Raw genomic sequence first — 16,725 nt, 5'->3', positions numbered from 1 at the left:
CTCATGTAACAACAAATTTAAGAAGTTTTTAGGTATAGAGGAAATGATCTTGTAGGAATGGTTTGATAAGTGAATGAGTAAATGAATGAATGTTTTATTTTCTTGATTTAAGAGGTAGGCTTTCAAGTTGAGAATCCAGTAGATGTAGGTTTTTCATGCTGTCCTACACATTTTTTTGTATAAATGAGAAAGAGAAAGATAGTTTGGAATGTGTAACTGTGACTTCGGCTCCTGAGAACTAGAAGAATATTATTGTAAAATGTAACTGATAGTGTGGACTCAAGAGGAAAACATGATCAGATAACATTTCATGAGGCTTTTCTTGGTTCAGTGGTATCTCACATGTTGGCAGGTGGATGACGGGAGTAACTGCTCCTGAAGACTCCGTGTCCATCCATCCTCTGCTAACGGGCACACAGTAACAGTAGCTAGCAAAGAATAAGAAATACTGTTCTTAAAAAAGGTATAATTTCACATAAAGGATTTAAATGGTTAAGAACAGTTAAATTAAGATGAAATTTGTATGTTCACTACTTTGGAGTCCTAATATGTAAGGTTTGTCATTACAAGTTCAACGATCATGTTTACTTGTGTTTTATGTAATAATAAATGTTCTAGGCTTCATTACAGTAACTGTGAAAACTATGTATAATTAATTGGGGCTTAAAAGGCTTGTTTGGTTTATTTAAGAAAAATTAATAAATCCGATTATTTACTTTAAAGCTGCAGAAGAAAGAAGATCAGCAATTGGAGCCTAAAAAAAGCACCAGCCCTAAAAAAGCTGCAGAGCCCACTGTTGATCTTTTAGGACTCGGTAAGTAATAAAAAGTACAAATCACCATTAGTTTTCATGAAACAAAAAACTTTACTTCAAATGAATAGAATGACTTTGATGTCAGTATGCTAAAAGATACCTGTTAACTGAACTTGAAAATGGTATGATTACTTTGCTGAGTTCCCACAAAATCCACGTTTTAGATAAGGGACCTAGTAGTGCTGTCAGCACTGTCTTCACTGCAATCCAAGTAATGAGTTCCTTGGGGAAGGAGGGATATCAAAGTGGTCTTCAACGGCTTGGTACCCTGTGACATTTCTGCATTTAAAGTAAAGAGCAAGTTTTCTCTGTCTGTCTGTCTGTCTGTCTCTCTCTCTCTCATTGGCAGAGACGGGGGTGCGGGAGGTGGGGGAGTCCCTTAAGCAAAATAAAATGATAATTCTTTTTATTTTATTTTAATTTTATTAGTAGCCTTCTAAAATGTGCTAAAGTAAAATTTAATTTTGATTAACTGAAGCAACACACTTCAAACCTAGATCTACTGGCTAGATTCTTTTTATATATCTGATGATAATAAGAAGTGCTCATTTTAATTTAATGTCATATTTATTTTCATGGCTGATAGATACATGTTGTTTGCCTGGCAAGTAAATAGGCTATTATTCAAAGAATACTTGTACTGTGCTTATCTACAAATATTGTCAGCTCTTTTTACATTTCTTTCATCTTTTAAAATAGTTTGATAAATGGTTATTTTTAGTAATATCTGAGCCTTCAAGAAGTAATTAATTTTTAAAAAATTTTTAGTTTGGAGAAAGATTAACATTTAAGGAATGAAAGATAGTTGAAGGGTAGAGTTGAATTTCATATACTGCTTTGCTGAAAATTGATCTTGGTCATTGAGTAAATCTTTTTTTTTTTTTTTTTTAAGAATTAGGGTTGAATGTTTTATTCATTTCTTTAGGGAGCTGGTATAACATGGAAATATCCTCCATGGAGGTAGAAATCTTCTGTGATGGTAAAAATAATTAGTATATTAGAAATATTTTTTAAAAACTATAATTTTGAAAATAAAGCTTCAGTCCAAGAATGTAAATATAATTATGTTGGATTCTAGTCCTTATAGTTTTTGTATTTTGTTTCCTTTGCTATAAACGAGAGAAAATAAGAAAGACTTATTGCCAAAGTAAGAAGATATCTTACCCAAACTATATGCATCTTTTTCTTTGTTGTAGCATGTCCTTTGCAGTCTAGCTGCCTGGTTTATTAGTTTATAACTTCGAAATGTAAGATATAAACTAGACTTGACTCTTTTCCTACAGACTCATTCGTTGAGTCACCAAATACTTATTAAATGTCTATTATGTATCTGGGCATCATTGTGGACACCAGGGAGATAGCTATGAAAGAAAACAAAAATATCTGAGCTCTTGGATCTTTCATTCTGTCTGAGGAGACAGTGAATCAATAGTTCAGTAAAATGTGTCATGGGTCATATGTGGTAAGTGCTACAGATAAAAGCAAACAAAAATGATTGGTTGTAATTTGAAAACGCTTAGGGGTAAGGGTGCTCACTGAGACATCACTGGAGCTAAGACCTGAAGAAGTTGTGAGTTTTTGGATATGTGGAGCAAGAACATTCCACGCACAGAGAACAGCAAGTGCAAAGGCTCTCAGTAGCCGCTTACTTGATGTGTGCAAGGACCAGCAGTATGACAGTGTGGCTAGAGTGGAGTGATCTGGGGGGATAGTGACCGTGGAGAGGAATAAATAAGGAGAGAGGTGGGCAGATTGTGGCTTTGGCTCTTACTGAGTGTCCTGGAAATATATTGGAGGGGTAATCTGACTAGTTTTTAAAGAATTGTTGTGGCTACTGTGCTATGTTAACAATAGATTGTAGCAGGGCAAGCCTGGAAGCAGGGAGACCAGTAAGGAAACTATTAACAATAATACAAGTCAGAGATGACGATGGCTTAGAATAGGATATGGTATTGGAGGTTATAAGAAGTAAGCATGTTCTGGATGTTTTTAAAAGATAGAGCTGACCATTTGAAATTATGGATGTTCACCTTTGGGAATAAACCTGTAGAACAGGTTTCAGGACAAGAAAAATTGCTATAACAATGTCTTAAATGGGGTCTAGTAGACAGTGAGTGACCGGCTTTAGATATTCAACTATTGCTGCAGTGCTGTTGCATAGCAGGTAACCCCCAGAGCTCAACAACTTATATCAGTAAACATTTATTACAAACAAAAACTCAACAGACACAGATAACAGTTTAGTGGTTACCAGAGGGAAAGGGGAGATGGGAGAGGTAGAAAAGGGTAAAGGAGGTCAAATATATGGTGATGAAAGGAGATTTGACTTTGGGTGCTGAGCACACAATGCCATATGCAGATGGTGTAGTATAGTATAGAATCGTACACTTGAAACCTATATAATTTTATTAACCAATGTCACCCTAATAAGTTTAATGAAAAAAACATTTATTTGTCTGACTTTGAGGTCTGTGGGAGTCAACTAGGCCCTCTCGGCTAAAACTTCATTTGATATGTTTTCTACCTTTTGATAATTTCTGGGACTGCTTACCAACTACATCATCGTCACATAGTGTGTCTCCATTTTTCAAGCTCTTATAAGTGTTTTCCTGTCGTTTGCCACCCAATCTCAAAGCCAATACCACAAGTTGTAGGGTTTGGTGATGGCAGTACCCCGTTTCTGGTATCAGTTTCTGTGATAGTCAGCTGTTGCTGCCCACGCTACATAGCAAACCACTCCAAAATCTCAGTGGCTTGCATCAGTTACCATTTATTTCTCTCACTCATGGGTCTGTGGATCTCCTGAGATAACTGTCTTGTAGAAAATGGTAGAACTTCAGGAAACAGTGTCTTTAGGGGGGAACCTATGTTCATTTACAGCAGGAAGGTGAAGGGAATCTTTGAAGGAGTGGTGAAAGATATATCGAGTATTAAATCATACACTGCCAGAGTTCCAAAGGTGGGAGGGGTGGGAGATAAGGTCAGAAAGAGGGATATCTTGCTGGTGCAGTTTTAGCAGCAGGGAAGAGGGAATATCATAACCAGAACACATGCAGCTCTTCATTCCTGCTGGTTATCAATGTCCTAAATTCTTTCATAAATATATACAGACATTTTTTAAAGCTGTGTTAAAGATGAGATTTAATAAGTCTCTGAAAGCCTAGGAGACCACAGAGAATCAAGGGTCCCTTTCAGCTCAAAATATATAGTGGTCCTACATCAGGATTGATTATTGGTGTCTACCTTGGGCAGCAGACAGTTTTCCTGCTCTTAAGCATGTCACTTTCCCCTAATGGTACTCTGGTTTTCTCCTATAAATGGAAATACAGTAGAGAGTACTGAGCAAGTGCCTTGAAGTATGATTCACTCTCATGCAAAAATGATAACGTATCCCCATATGAGTGAGACCAGAAGAAGCATTAACTTAAAACATTTGCAGGAAATACAGAGAAACCCCCCACCCCCAAAGTTAATTTAATTCACTTTGAGTAGTCTCATAATAGGGTAATAGTTAAGATCATTTTTAGTACGGTTGTGGGCCACATAATGACTTTTCCGTCAACAACTGACCATGTATATGACGATGGTCCCGTAAGATTATAATGGAGCCGAAAAATTCCTTTCACCTAGTGATGGTGTAGCATGGTAACATCTTAATGCCGTGTCTTACTCACCTGTTTGTGGTGATGCTGGTGTAAACAAACCTGTTGCACAGCCAGTCATATAAAAGTACAGCACATGTAAGTACAGTAGTAGGCCATACCATCTAGGTTTGTGTAAGTACACTCTGATATTTACACAGTGATGAAATCGCCTAACAACTCGTTTCTCAGAACGTATTCCCATCATTAAGCGGTGAATAATTATAATTTGATCTTCTCATTTAAAGTCTCTTTAAATGAGACTTTGATGAGCCCATGTTTTTTCCTTCAACCTGGTGACTGAAGCTAAATCTTCTTCCTTCACCTCACCTTTCTTGATCTACTTACTCCCCATCCCAAGGTCAAACATAAAATGCTCTCTATATACTTTTTCGCAAGAATCAGCAATTTTTTTCTGAAAAGGGCCAAATATTTTTGGCTTAGCAGGTGATACGCTTTCTGTTGCAACTATTCAACTCTCCCATTATAGTGTGCAAGTAAACATAAACAAATACATTAAAAAATGAGCATGGCTGTGTTCCATTGAACTCTAAAAATAGGCTCTAGTTTGCTGACCTCCGCTTTATGTTCCTACCTGCAAGAACTGCTTCATACTTAGGTATAAATTCCCATTTGAAGGCTGTAGAAATACTATTTATTCAGTGCTTTCTTCTCTAATACCAGAAATGAGGTCAGATACTTGGTTATTACCTGTCTTCTAGTCTTGGATATAACCTAAGATCTTGAGGCCCCTCTTGACTAAGAGCCAAATGGTATGATCCCTGAATACTCTAATGAAACTCCAGACTAAGACACATCTTGACTTGAATATATATGTACCTCATATGTTAGAAGAGAACTGAAATCAGCTTCTTGGGTATGTGGGGGTGATGGTCTTCATATCCCCTACCTGTACAGTTTAAACTGGGAATTACACTGTTACGCTACTGTCCATTTTTTGTTAATTGTTATTTTTTATATGATAAAAACTGACAGATTGCTTAGCAATTGGTTAGGATAATCCCCCCAGACTAATAATTCTGCAATTCAGCAGTGCTTTGTTTTCCCCTTGAATAGAAGACCCTGTCTGAGAATAAAATATTCAAGGATGAGCATATGCTATAAACATAAGTCTTGAGAAGAATCATACATTGCTGATGTTAAATGTGACCTTCCAAGCTTCAGTTCAGTCTTTTACTAAAGGTGGAGAGCTCTCCTGTGGGCTTTCTGTCTTGTGCCCAGCCAGGCGCTCCATGCACACTGCAAAGCAGCTTGGCCCCTTGTCAGGAGGCTTTGAGCAGGGGTCCTGTCAGGCACAGAGGTGGGTGTGTGTCTCGGGTGGACCAAGGAAGGTGTCAGAGGATCGCATGCTCTCAGTGCTCCAGAAAGCGTCTCACAAAGAATCAACTATGATCTTGTAATGAAAATCTAGCTCAAGGCTATATTCACTGCTTAACTGAAGTTATCTATTCTTATGCTTGCTCACTTTAATCTAGGGAAGTTTCTGCCTGAACAGTTCGCGTTTTACTTTAAGTTATTTAAGTGCAGTCATGCCTCCTTTTATTGTGCTTCACAGATACTACGTTTGTTTGTTTTTAACCAATTGAAGGTTTTGGGCAGCCTTGCATTGAGCAAGTCTATCAGTGCCATTTTTCCAGCAGCATTTGTTCACTTCATGTCTCCATCACCTTTTGGTAATTCTGGCAATATTTCAAACTTTTTCATTGTTATTATATTTGTGATGGTGATCTGTGATCAGTAATCTTTGATGTTACTATTGTAATTGTTTTGGGCCTCCATATAAGATGGCGAACGTAAATCTGCGTGTGTGTTCTGACTGTTTCACTGACAGGCTGTTCCCCTGTCTCTGGCCCTCTCCTCGGGCCTCCCTATTCCCAGAAACTCAGCACTGTTGAAATTAGGTCAGTTAATAATCCTACAATGGCCACTAAGTATTCAAGCAAAAGAAAGAGTCTCACATCTCTCACTTTAAATCAGAAAATAGAAATGATTAAGCTTAGTGAGGAAGGCATGTTGAAAGCCAAGATAGGCCAAAAGCTAGGCCTTTTGTACCAAACAGTTAGCCAAGTTGAAAATGCAATGGGAAAGTTTTTGAAGAAAATTATGATGCTACTCCAGTGAGCACACAAATGATAAGTGTTATTGCTGATATGAAGAATGTTTTATTGGTCAGGCTAGAACAAACCAGCCACATCATTGCTGTAAGCCAAAGCCTAATCCAGAGCAAGGCCCTAACTCTTTTTAGTTCTATGAAGGCTGAGAGAGGTGAGGAAGCTACAGAAGAAACATTTGAAGCTTGCAGAGGTTGGGGCATGGGGTTTAAGGAAAGAACCAGTCTCCATAAAAGTGCAAGGTAAAGCAGCCAGTGCTGATGTAGAAGCTGCAGGAAGTTCTCCAGAAGGTCTGAGACAATGAATGAAGTTGGCTGCGCTAAACATCAGATTTTCAATGTAGACAAAACAGCATTATGCTGGAAGAAGATGCTATCCAGGATTTTCATAGCTAAAGATAAGTCAGTGCCTGGCTTCAAAGCTTCAAAGGACAAGCTGACTCTTGTTAGGGGCTTATAAAGCTGGTGACATTAAGGGGAAGCCAGTGCTCATTTCCCATTCCCACAATCCTTGGACTCTCTAGAATGATGCTAACTCTGCTCTGCCTGTGCTCTCTATGGAACAACAAAGCCTAGCTGACAGCACATCTGCCTACAACATGGTTTACTGAACATTTTAAGCTCACTGTTGAGACCTACTGCCCAGAAAAAGAAAGATTCCTTTCAATATATCACTGCTCATTGACAATGCACCTGGTCACCCCAGAGCTCTGATGGAGATGTACAATGAGACTAATGTTTTCATGCCTGCTAACACAACGTCCATTCTGCAGGCCACGGATCATCAAAGAGTAATTCCGACTTTCACTTTTTACTATTTGAGAAATACTTTTCATAAGGCTCTAGCTGCCATAGATAGTGATTTCTCTGATGGATCTGGACAAAGTAAATTGAAACACTTCTGGAAAGGATTCACCATTCCACATGCCATTAAGAACATTCCTGATTCGTGGGAAAAAGTAAAAATATCAACATTAACAGGAATTTGGAAGAAGTTGATTCCAGCCCTCACGGATGACTTTGAGGGGTTCAAGACTTCAACGGAAGAGGGAACTGCAGATGTGGTGGGAACAGTAAGAGAGCTAGAATTAGAAGTGGAGCCGGAAAACATGGCTGAATTTCTGCACTCTCTTTAATGGATGAGGAGTTGCTTCTTATGGATGAGCAAAGAAAGTGGTTTCTTGACATGGAATCGAATCTATTCCTGGTGAAGATGCTATAAAGATTGTTGAAATGACAAGAAAAGATTTAGAATACTCCATAAACTTAGTTGATAAAGCAGTGGCAGAATTTGAGAGAGTAGACTCCAATTTTGAAAGAAGTTCTGGGTAAATGCTATCAGACAGCATTGCGTGCCACAGAGAAATCATTTGTGAAAAGAAGAGTCAGTGCAACAAACTTCATTGTTGTCGTATTTTAAGAAGTTGCCACGACCACCCCAACCTCCAGCAGCCAACCTCCCTGATCAGTCAGCAGCCACCAACATTGAGGCAACACCCTCCACCAGCAAAAAGATTGACTCGCTGAAGGCTCAGATGATGGTGAGCATTTTTTAGCAATAAAGTGTCTTTAAATTAAGGCATGTACATTTTTTTAGTTATCACACCTAATAGTCTTAAGTGTGGTGTAAACAACTTTTATATGCACGGGGAAGCCTCAGAATTCATGAGACTCACTTTTTTGTGGTCTGGAACTGAACCCACAATATCTTCAAGGTATGCCTGCCTGCAAAGGAGTAGATAGAGGTTCCCTCAGTTTTCAGTTTGAAAAGGTCAAGGAGTATACAGCTTTGAGAAAGTTTTAAGTTTTTCATTCACGTTTGTATTTCAGGAAATAAAAGCTTTACTTATTACAATGGCAAAGTTAAGATAGGTTGACAATGGTAATTAAACATGTACCAATATATAACCTACTTAGTTATCTAATAACACGGACTACAGATTTATATAATGAAATGACTATATTACCCTTTTTTCCCCCTAAGTTTTTTTGTTTCAAAAAGATTTTCTGGACAGAAACAAAAGAAAAGATAAAAAATACCAACAGAAATCACTATATTTACCTTTAAAGCAGAAAATTCCTATGGGGAAATATCTATTTCCTAAAGTCCATGTACTGTAAAATAAAACAGGTTTGGGAATGAGCTCACGGAAAGAATGCCAGGCTGAGCACCAGCGGCCCTCGGCAGCCCCCAGTGTCTTGTGAGCTGAGCAGCCCAGGGGGATGTTTATGTACTGGTGTGGACACCCCTCTTTTTCCGGGGGAAGGGATAAAGCAAAGGAATACTCCAGCACAAGCGCCTGAAGTAATCTTATAGGCTGTGAAGTTTTTCAGATACAGTTTAAAACCTGGTAAAAACTTACATTGCTTCTGCTCCGAAGAGTATGTTCAGTGATCTATTATAAACTATTGTTACCCTTTCAAAAAGGAGGTCTTAAGAATTGGTTTTATTTTCGCATAATCACACCTATGGGGGGAAAGAAGGTGCAGATGAATGAATATATTGCTGTAGAAGAACTGGGAATAGGCAGATACTTGATGGCAGCAGAAACGGTGGAGGACGGCTCTTAATGATATCCCAGACTTTAGAAGTGAGCGAGAGGGGGCAGCTTCTCGGGGTGCCGAAACAGCACAGAACCTCTGATGGACGGGACAGCAAAGAGAGAATAATCAGGTGCTTAAAGAAGAGAAAAATGACCTGCGAAGGAGGCTACTTCTAATTGCCTAAAATTGGCTAAAAAGTGCCTAAAAGACATAAGACATTTAGTTATCGTACTGCATGAGAAATCTGAAGGCATGGTGGCTCAGGAAGTGGTGGAACAGAGAAGTCCAGAGCCAGGCTGCTTCTTCCTTCTTCCCATTCCACCACCTTCGTCACAGCACTGACTTTAATCTTTAGGTTTGTGCCCTTATGGTCATAGTACCTTCCTCGTCCTAATAGGACCACATCCAAAGGATGGTTTTTCTTTACAAGATTTTTTCTCAGAAAGGAAATTTTTTCCTTATAATTGCCCCATCAGAGTTCTCAGGTTCCCCTGATTATATAGAGTGACCTCACTCTAGTTGTAATGAGGCTAGTAAAACAATATTCAACATTTAGAGTGGGAGGTAGTCTTTGCCATCAAGAAGCACTCGTATGGGGCTTTTGCAGTTGTAGTACCATGTTTTCCCGAAGATGAGACCTAGCCAGACAGTCAGCTCTAATGCATCTTTTGGAGCAAAAATCAATATAAGACCCGGTTTTATATAACATGAGACCCGGTCTTGTATAAGACCGGTATAACATAACATTAACAACATAACATCATACTGGTCTTAATTTTTGCTGCAAAAGACGCATTAGAGCTGATTGTCTAGCTACGTCTTATTACGGTATCTGGCACAGGTACATTACATCCTTAGAACTACCCTTTAAGATAAAGGGTATTTTACACACAAACACACACACACGCACGCGTGCACACACACACACACCTTTGCTGTCCTCTTTTTCCTTTTTTTTTTAAAATACAAAAACTTAAGCTAGCAAAAGTTAACTTCCAAGGCACAGCTTCTGGACATTAGAACTAAGACCCACGTCTCTTGACTCCAAAGTCCAGTCTCAGCTCTTAAGATGAACCAAAGTAAGGTGTTTGACTCAACAGACATTGGACCTATTTGTGAAATTAATAGCTGGCAGGATTGTGTCATAAGAGGAGCACCGGATTTAGAGGCAGTACCTGTCTTGGGCTTTAGCGTCTTATCTGGGAAATGGAATTAAGAACACTGCTGTGGTTGGTGGCCAGAATAAATGAATATAGAAATGTGAAGCACCTAGCACTAACTTGCACACAGTGCTGTGCTGAGCCTATAACCTGAACATCAGGTCAGAGATTAGTAAGAGATAGTTCAGGCATGGGGACCATGGTCACAAAGCTTGGGCTTTGGCCTATGGAGGATTTGTAGCTGCCTAACAGAGCTGAGGCAATTGGGTGGCCTCAAAGATCTAGTCTGTCACCATTTGTTAAACATTTAGAAAGAAATTTGTTTTATGCAATTTGGTATTTCATATTTATATATTTCTTTTGAGGCTGTAAAATGGTACAGAACTATTTGAGATATATATCGATATATACATATATCTTAATATATATGTATACCTATATATAGATATGTATATCTATATATATCTTTATATATATGTGTGTATATCTGTATGTAGACGTATATTGAAACATTGAGTTCTACGAAGGTTACTCCTCAGACCACTTTTCCGCAGTCTCAGATGGCAGCTCTAAATCGTGTGCCTCCTGAAAAAGCTATAGTGCTGCAGGGCTCTAGCGCACAGCTTTGGCGTCCCCATGCAGAGGGCATCCCTGCTCCCGAACCAGCCCGACTGTAAGAAGGTGCGTCGTGGAGGGGCTCAGAAAGGGAGGGCTAAACAGAACGAGAATGTTAAGATCGTCTTTTCAGACCATTGAGTCTTTTTAGTAAATCAGCCTAAATACTACTACTTAGCATTAAGAAAGATTCATTAAAAATAAAAATCAATTCCACTTAACTCTCAGGCACCTATATTTTTTAAGCATATGAAAACAATTTATAGCTTGAAAATTTTAATGTGCTTCAAATGGACATTTGTGACTTTAATTTACAAAGTAATACATGGGAGTTTTATTTCATTTCATAAAGCAAGTTACGTGTTTTAATACAAAGGAATTCCAAATAATATGTTTATTAAGGAAAAATATTTAAATGGTTTCTTGAGTAGCATATGAAAAGGGTTCTTGGAGTAACATGAAAATTTTAAAGCTTTAGGAAGAAGTTTTGCCATTAAGGAGAGCGTCACTGCATCTCATGGAAACAGCCTTCTTTAATCACTGCTGTTTTCCACTTTCAATTCATTTCTTAGGATGACGCCTCAGTGGTTACTGATGAAGAATTAGACTTGGCAGTTTTCATTGTAGCAAGGGTGTACTCAAGGCTAAATGTTCACGATCAGTCAAAATCGGTAATGAAAAACATAACATCCATTTACTTACCATCTTCTTATCTGCCTTCAACTATATTATAATACTTAAAAGCTCATGTTGCTCTTTTGACTTTTTTTAATTTGTGCAAATACATTATGACCAGTTAAATGCCTCTGACATTCAAGTAAGGGATGAATCCCATTAATATTTGTTGAGCCCCAGCAGAGTTTGTGGGACTCTAGTAGGAACCAGAAAATGCAGATCTGTGTGTGCAAGTGTGGGATGCGGTTTCAATCTGGAAACTAGACGCCAGAGTTATCACTGAGGGGAGACATGGGATTACGTAAGAGAATCAGTTATGAGAATTCACTTTGAAATCTGGGATAATGTTAAAATTCCCAATTTAAATTACATTTTTTTCAATTCAAAGGTTAATTTTCTTGCTGTTGCTAAGTCAGACGAGGAGGAAATGAGGTGGGTTTTTTTTTATTGTGCTGTGCAAACTTATTTCAAGTAAAATCTAATGTGTTGTTACGGAGGTCATCTTTAGAGCGAATAACAGAAAAGATAAGCAGCTACTCAGGTAAACACAGCTCCTGGTACTTTACCTTTGTTAAAGCATTTTATGATTTAAAATCCATATGCCTCTGATGGAGCAGACAGCTTCGGAGTACCGGTCAGGAGCTATGGTAGCACACTGGGAACAGATCTGCAGGAGAGGACAGGAAGACGTGCCCCGGCCCTCTAGGTGGTTGGTAGGGGACACTGACGGCCTGGGTAGCTGTGCGGTGCTGTGCCAGCAGTGATGCACCAAGCTGTGGACAGAGTGGCTCTGGAGGACACATTTCTGATGTAGAAAGGTAATTCCCACCTCATTGTCACTGATGCACCGGAGAGAGGAAGCCAGGGGGTAGGGATTCCAGTCAGGAAGCAACTGTAATAAGGGGTAGGCTGTGTACGCTGTGGCTGAAAACAAAGGGGAGCCAGTGAGGATCAGCAGCAGTGGCCTCAGGGCCTTCCCTGGAATGTGGCCCTAGACTCCAAGGGAGGGGGTTTCAAGGAGGAAACATCAGCTCGTGCTAAATGTGGTGATAGGTAAGGAGGGCAAGGACTAAAGAGGGATTTTGTAACCAGGTTACTGGTCCTTTTCAAAAATAGTGTCACTCTGCCACTTTTTCTCCCACCAAAGTAGGACCACTTGACTGTTGTTTCCACCATGGCTGTGCTATCACCAAGAAATCCTCCCGTAATCTGTGTTGGAGAGCATTTCAATTCATGAATCATGTGTTGAGCATTTGCTTTGTGCCAGGCATTAAGGAGGCAGCTGCAGTGTCGCTTCCTGGTGAAAGGGTAGGAGGGAGTCCACAGTGGCTCCGGGCTATAAACACGGTGCCAGGGTGGAGTTAGGCCTGTCACTTTCTGGGGTGTGCATGTCAATCTGAGTGTGTTCAGATGCCATTAGAAACTAAAAATGAAACGATCAGGGCACTTGGGAAGGTTGCCTGTTTGCAGCCTCTGGCTTTGGGAGGACAGTCCATCGGCCTGACTGAGCAGATGAGGGTGACATCGTCTGTGGTGGCACCACAGACATGGTGCTGGGTCTTGTGGGCTCGAGAGTCAGAGCTCAGGAGGGTGTAAAGCCAGCCCCGCCCTCCAGGCACTTTCACAGGGAGGGGCACCTGCCTGTTTTAACTGTGCATGGGGAAAGGGCACCTTTGCCTGCTCAAGGGCACCAGGAAAAGCTTCTCAAACTGGTGACAGCAGTTGAGTTTTCCAGGTGCACCACCAGACTTCTGTTGAAATCTTAGGCTTATTGTGTAAAAACTCCCTTGAGGTGTTCTGACATTGAACTGAGATACTTTATATCTGATCAGAGTACCTGGCAATAGAACTTAAATTAAAATGTTAGCATTAAAATGTGTTATTAAAATGCAACATGTTATATTCTTATTTCCTTTTAGTTTATAAATAATCATTCAAAGGCACTTGGAATGGACCAAGAAGCAGCCACTAAATATTGTTTTAAATATTAATACTTTACCTTCACTCATTTGAAGTGTCGGTGTCAGAGGAGTTCTGGAACAGACACAGTTAATAGAATCAAGTCTCACTCACCATCTGAATGATTTCTAGATGATAGAGACTGGCCTTCATGAGTCTGTCATTTTGAAATGTTACCTTCTCTCAAAGCATCTGTCAGTGTCATGACGGGAAGTCGGCAGTGAGTGCGTGCTGGGCAGGCCTTATGTCCATGTGCGATGGAGCACTGATTCTAACAACTTTTTTTCTTTAGCTCATACATTTTAACCTTTTCTTGTAAATTTCTGGTATGTGTGCAGTTTAAAACAGTCGTCTACCAACTCAGTTTTCAGATAAGACACTAGTCTGAAATCTCAAGGTGACGTAGAAAGAAAATGGTTACCCACAAGCAACTAACCGTTGGCTGATGCCTTGTCTTTAAGATTGAAATTCGTTCTTCATTTTACTTCATTTTGCATTGTCCTAATTTCTTCTGTTTGCTCATTGCCTTTTCAAGGGGCCCTTTGTGCTTCATTATCGTTCTTTATGATGTTGTCCCCAGCTAAATTTCTTCCATTTGCCTTAGGCTTTTCTTGTACTCTGGATCTCCCATTATTTTTATTGTCCACCAGCTACCGTTTGTGCATACTGATTAAAGGGGGCTGCTGGCTCCTCCTGCTTCTGGCTGCTCCTGCCACCATTCTGTAGCTGAGAAGGAACACAACTCACACTGAGGTGCGTGTCTGTGGTGAATTCTGATTAGCGGTTTGCACAGACATCCACTTCTCTCACAGAAGGCGCTGTGTGGACTGGTCTGAGGTGCCCTTCACCCTGGAGGAGGAAGTTTTCCCTTTTCTTTGGGTATGTGCCTGTGTGCATGCGTATTTTTGCACACAAAATGTAACCTATGCAGGTTTAAATATTTTTCTTAGATTATGGTAATTTGCACTATTTAAACCATTTAATTTGAATATGCTTTATTTTTTTAATTTTTAAATTATATACACTGAAAAACTGTTTTCAGTATCTTGGTATTCTATTGCTTTGGTGGCCTCTGAGCTTTTGTTCAATCAGCAAAGACTGCTATTAGTGAACCCTGGATCAAAAGGACGCATTGAGCTCCCAGGGATTTGTGAATACTGTTGACTCATTATATGCCACACTTGCTTCCCTCAGCCCAGTCTGTTCAGGGATGAGCACATCCACTGTATCTTTCCCTTGAAACTGAGAAGATACTGGGCGTGGTAGGAGAGCAGAATGGGGACATGGTGAGGAATTGGGAGTATGGTACTGAATGGGTCTTGAACTGTTTCTGTCACTGCTTAACTAACTTAGTACAAATAATGATAAACTATTTAAAAGTTGGTTTGTATTTTCAGAATTATTTTTGTTAGTGTCACGTGTACAGAACAACATAGTGATTAGACATTCAGGCCCCTCACAAAGTGAGAACACTCCCCCAAGTCGACTACCCCTCTGACACCGTACATAGCTATTACAATACCATTAACTGTATTCCCTATGCTGTACTTTATATCCTGTGACTATATATTTTTTAATTACAGTTGACATTCAATATTTATATTAATTACAGGTGTACAGCATGGTGGTTAGACATTTATATAATGTATGCAGTGATCCCCTGATAAGTCTAGTACCCATCTGACAACTATGTAGTTTTTACAGTATTATTGACTATATTCCCCATACTGTATTTCATATTGCCTTGACTATTTTGTAATTACCAGTTTGTACTTCCTAATCCCTTCACTTTTCTCACCCATCTGAATTTTAAGTGATCTCTTTGTTCAGTTGTTGATGAAATGTGGTTTAAAGAAAAGAACACTCACTAGCCTAGGCGTCAGAAGATTCTGTTCTAGTACAAGTTTTTTGCTACTGTACCAGAGAAGTGACATTGAGCAAGTCGTTTCATCTTTCTGTGCCCTGTTTTCTGTAACTGGAGATAATAGAAGGAGATGCCCTTCACATATTTCATGGAAACAAAAATGATAACATGTAAACATTCATTAAAATCATCCAGGAAACATTACGTTTATAACGATGGTAATGATAACTAGACTTGAACTATCCTTTTTAAATACTGAAAATCAAAAACAACAACTTTCAAAATTAATTGAAACAGTCCTTTTTAAATAATATGTTTAGCAAGCCAAGTGTAGTGAGTCAAATTAGCAAACATTGAAATCCATTGGGAACTTGTATTTACTGATTTTGCAAGGCTGAGATGTTTTCATTTAGGTTAAAGATTTATTTTTCAACAATTCTGTGACTACTTAATCTTTGTCCTAACAAGGACAATTGATGGGGGAGAAGTCCATCATATTAGTGGATCATATGGGTGGAAGACTGGGATAAAGAAAACAGAGAGCAGAGGGGAGTCACCTGGGTCCACAAGGCTGGATAAAGAAAACCATTGTCAGGCCTGGAAGAAAGTTCTTGCCTTAGGTTTCGGAGCTAAATTTTCCCCAGTCACTTGAAAATAGTGTCAATCTTGCCACAAAGATCGCTATCCCCAAGCAGACACTCTTCTGTCTCATTCTAAAGGATTCCCAAGTCTCTTGGACTTATATTGTGAGTTCACTTTCATGGGAACTTCACTAACTGTGGTAGGTGGTTACAAAGAGAGCCCAATTTTGTTGTTTGTGCTGAATGCCTTTCTGAGATTCCAAAAAGCATTTTTAAATAGTCTTTTTAATGGAATGAGAGAATGGAGCTGTTTACACTGCAGTGGTAGAGACAGCAGTAATGTTACCTTGCAGTGAGAGAAGTGAGCTGTGTAGGCTTTGTATTAAGGACTGTGGGTATTTCCTGTTCTGTTTTTGTAATGGTGAAAGTCTGTAAACTACGTAAATGCCCAGTAGAGAAGGGTTGAATAAACAAGTTATTGCAGATCCATGCAGTATGGTAGAATGCAATGCCCGCACCCCATCCCCACAATTTTATTTAAAGAAAACTGTTTTTGTGTTGTATTTTCATACACACATTGTTTTAAACATGTTTCTAAGTACAGAATGTGGAATGGACTGGAAAACACAAAAGATCTTTAAAGAGGTCTAACTTTAAAATGAATGTTGCCATTTGAAAGGGTTAGAAATGAAAAAAATTACTTTCATGTATGAGTCATTTGAATTCTTTTTTGTCATAGTT

At 39.2% G+C, this 16,725-nt stretch overlaps 2 protein-coding genes across 3 annotated transcripts in view; one reads left to right on the top strand and one right to left on the bottom strand.

The window, feature by feature from the left end:
* The window catches only part of SMAP1 (small ArfGAP 1), a 133,285-nt gene that overhangs the window by 105,710 nt on the left and 10,850 nt on the right, over positions 1-16,725 (top strand). For both annotated transcript variants that reach the window (XM_081044196.1, XM_081044195.1), the window contains one exon: positions 724-814. In XM_081044196.1, the coding sequence (XP_080900322.1) occupies positions 724-814 (91 nt within the window). The remainder of the gene's footprint in view (positions 1-723; positions 815-16,725) is intronic.
* B3GAT2 (beta-1,3-glucuronyltransferase 2) overlaps positions 12,315-16,725 on the bottom strand; it is an 88,560-nt gene continuing 84,149 nt past the window's right edge. The window contains exons 6-7 of the transcript XR_013993060.1: positions 13,580-13,614; positions 12,315-12,504 (exon numbers count right to left, since the gene is read on the bottom strand). The gene's annotated coding sequence lies outside the window, so the exon portion shown is untranslated. The remainder of the gene's footprint in view (positions 12,505-13,579; positions 13,615-16,725) is intronic.

This window comes from Rhinolophus hipposideros (assembly GCF_964194185.1).
Source record: "Rhinolophus hipposideros genome assembly, chromosome: 3".
Lineage (NCBI taxonomy): Eukaryota > Metazoa > Chordata > Mammalia > Chiroptera > Rhinolophidae > Rhinolophus > Rhinolophus hipposideros.
The sequence above is the reverse complement of the archived record's forward strand: the minus strand, read 5'-3'. Positions and strand labels throughout refer to the sequence as shown.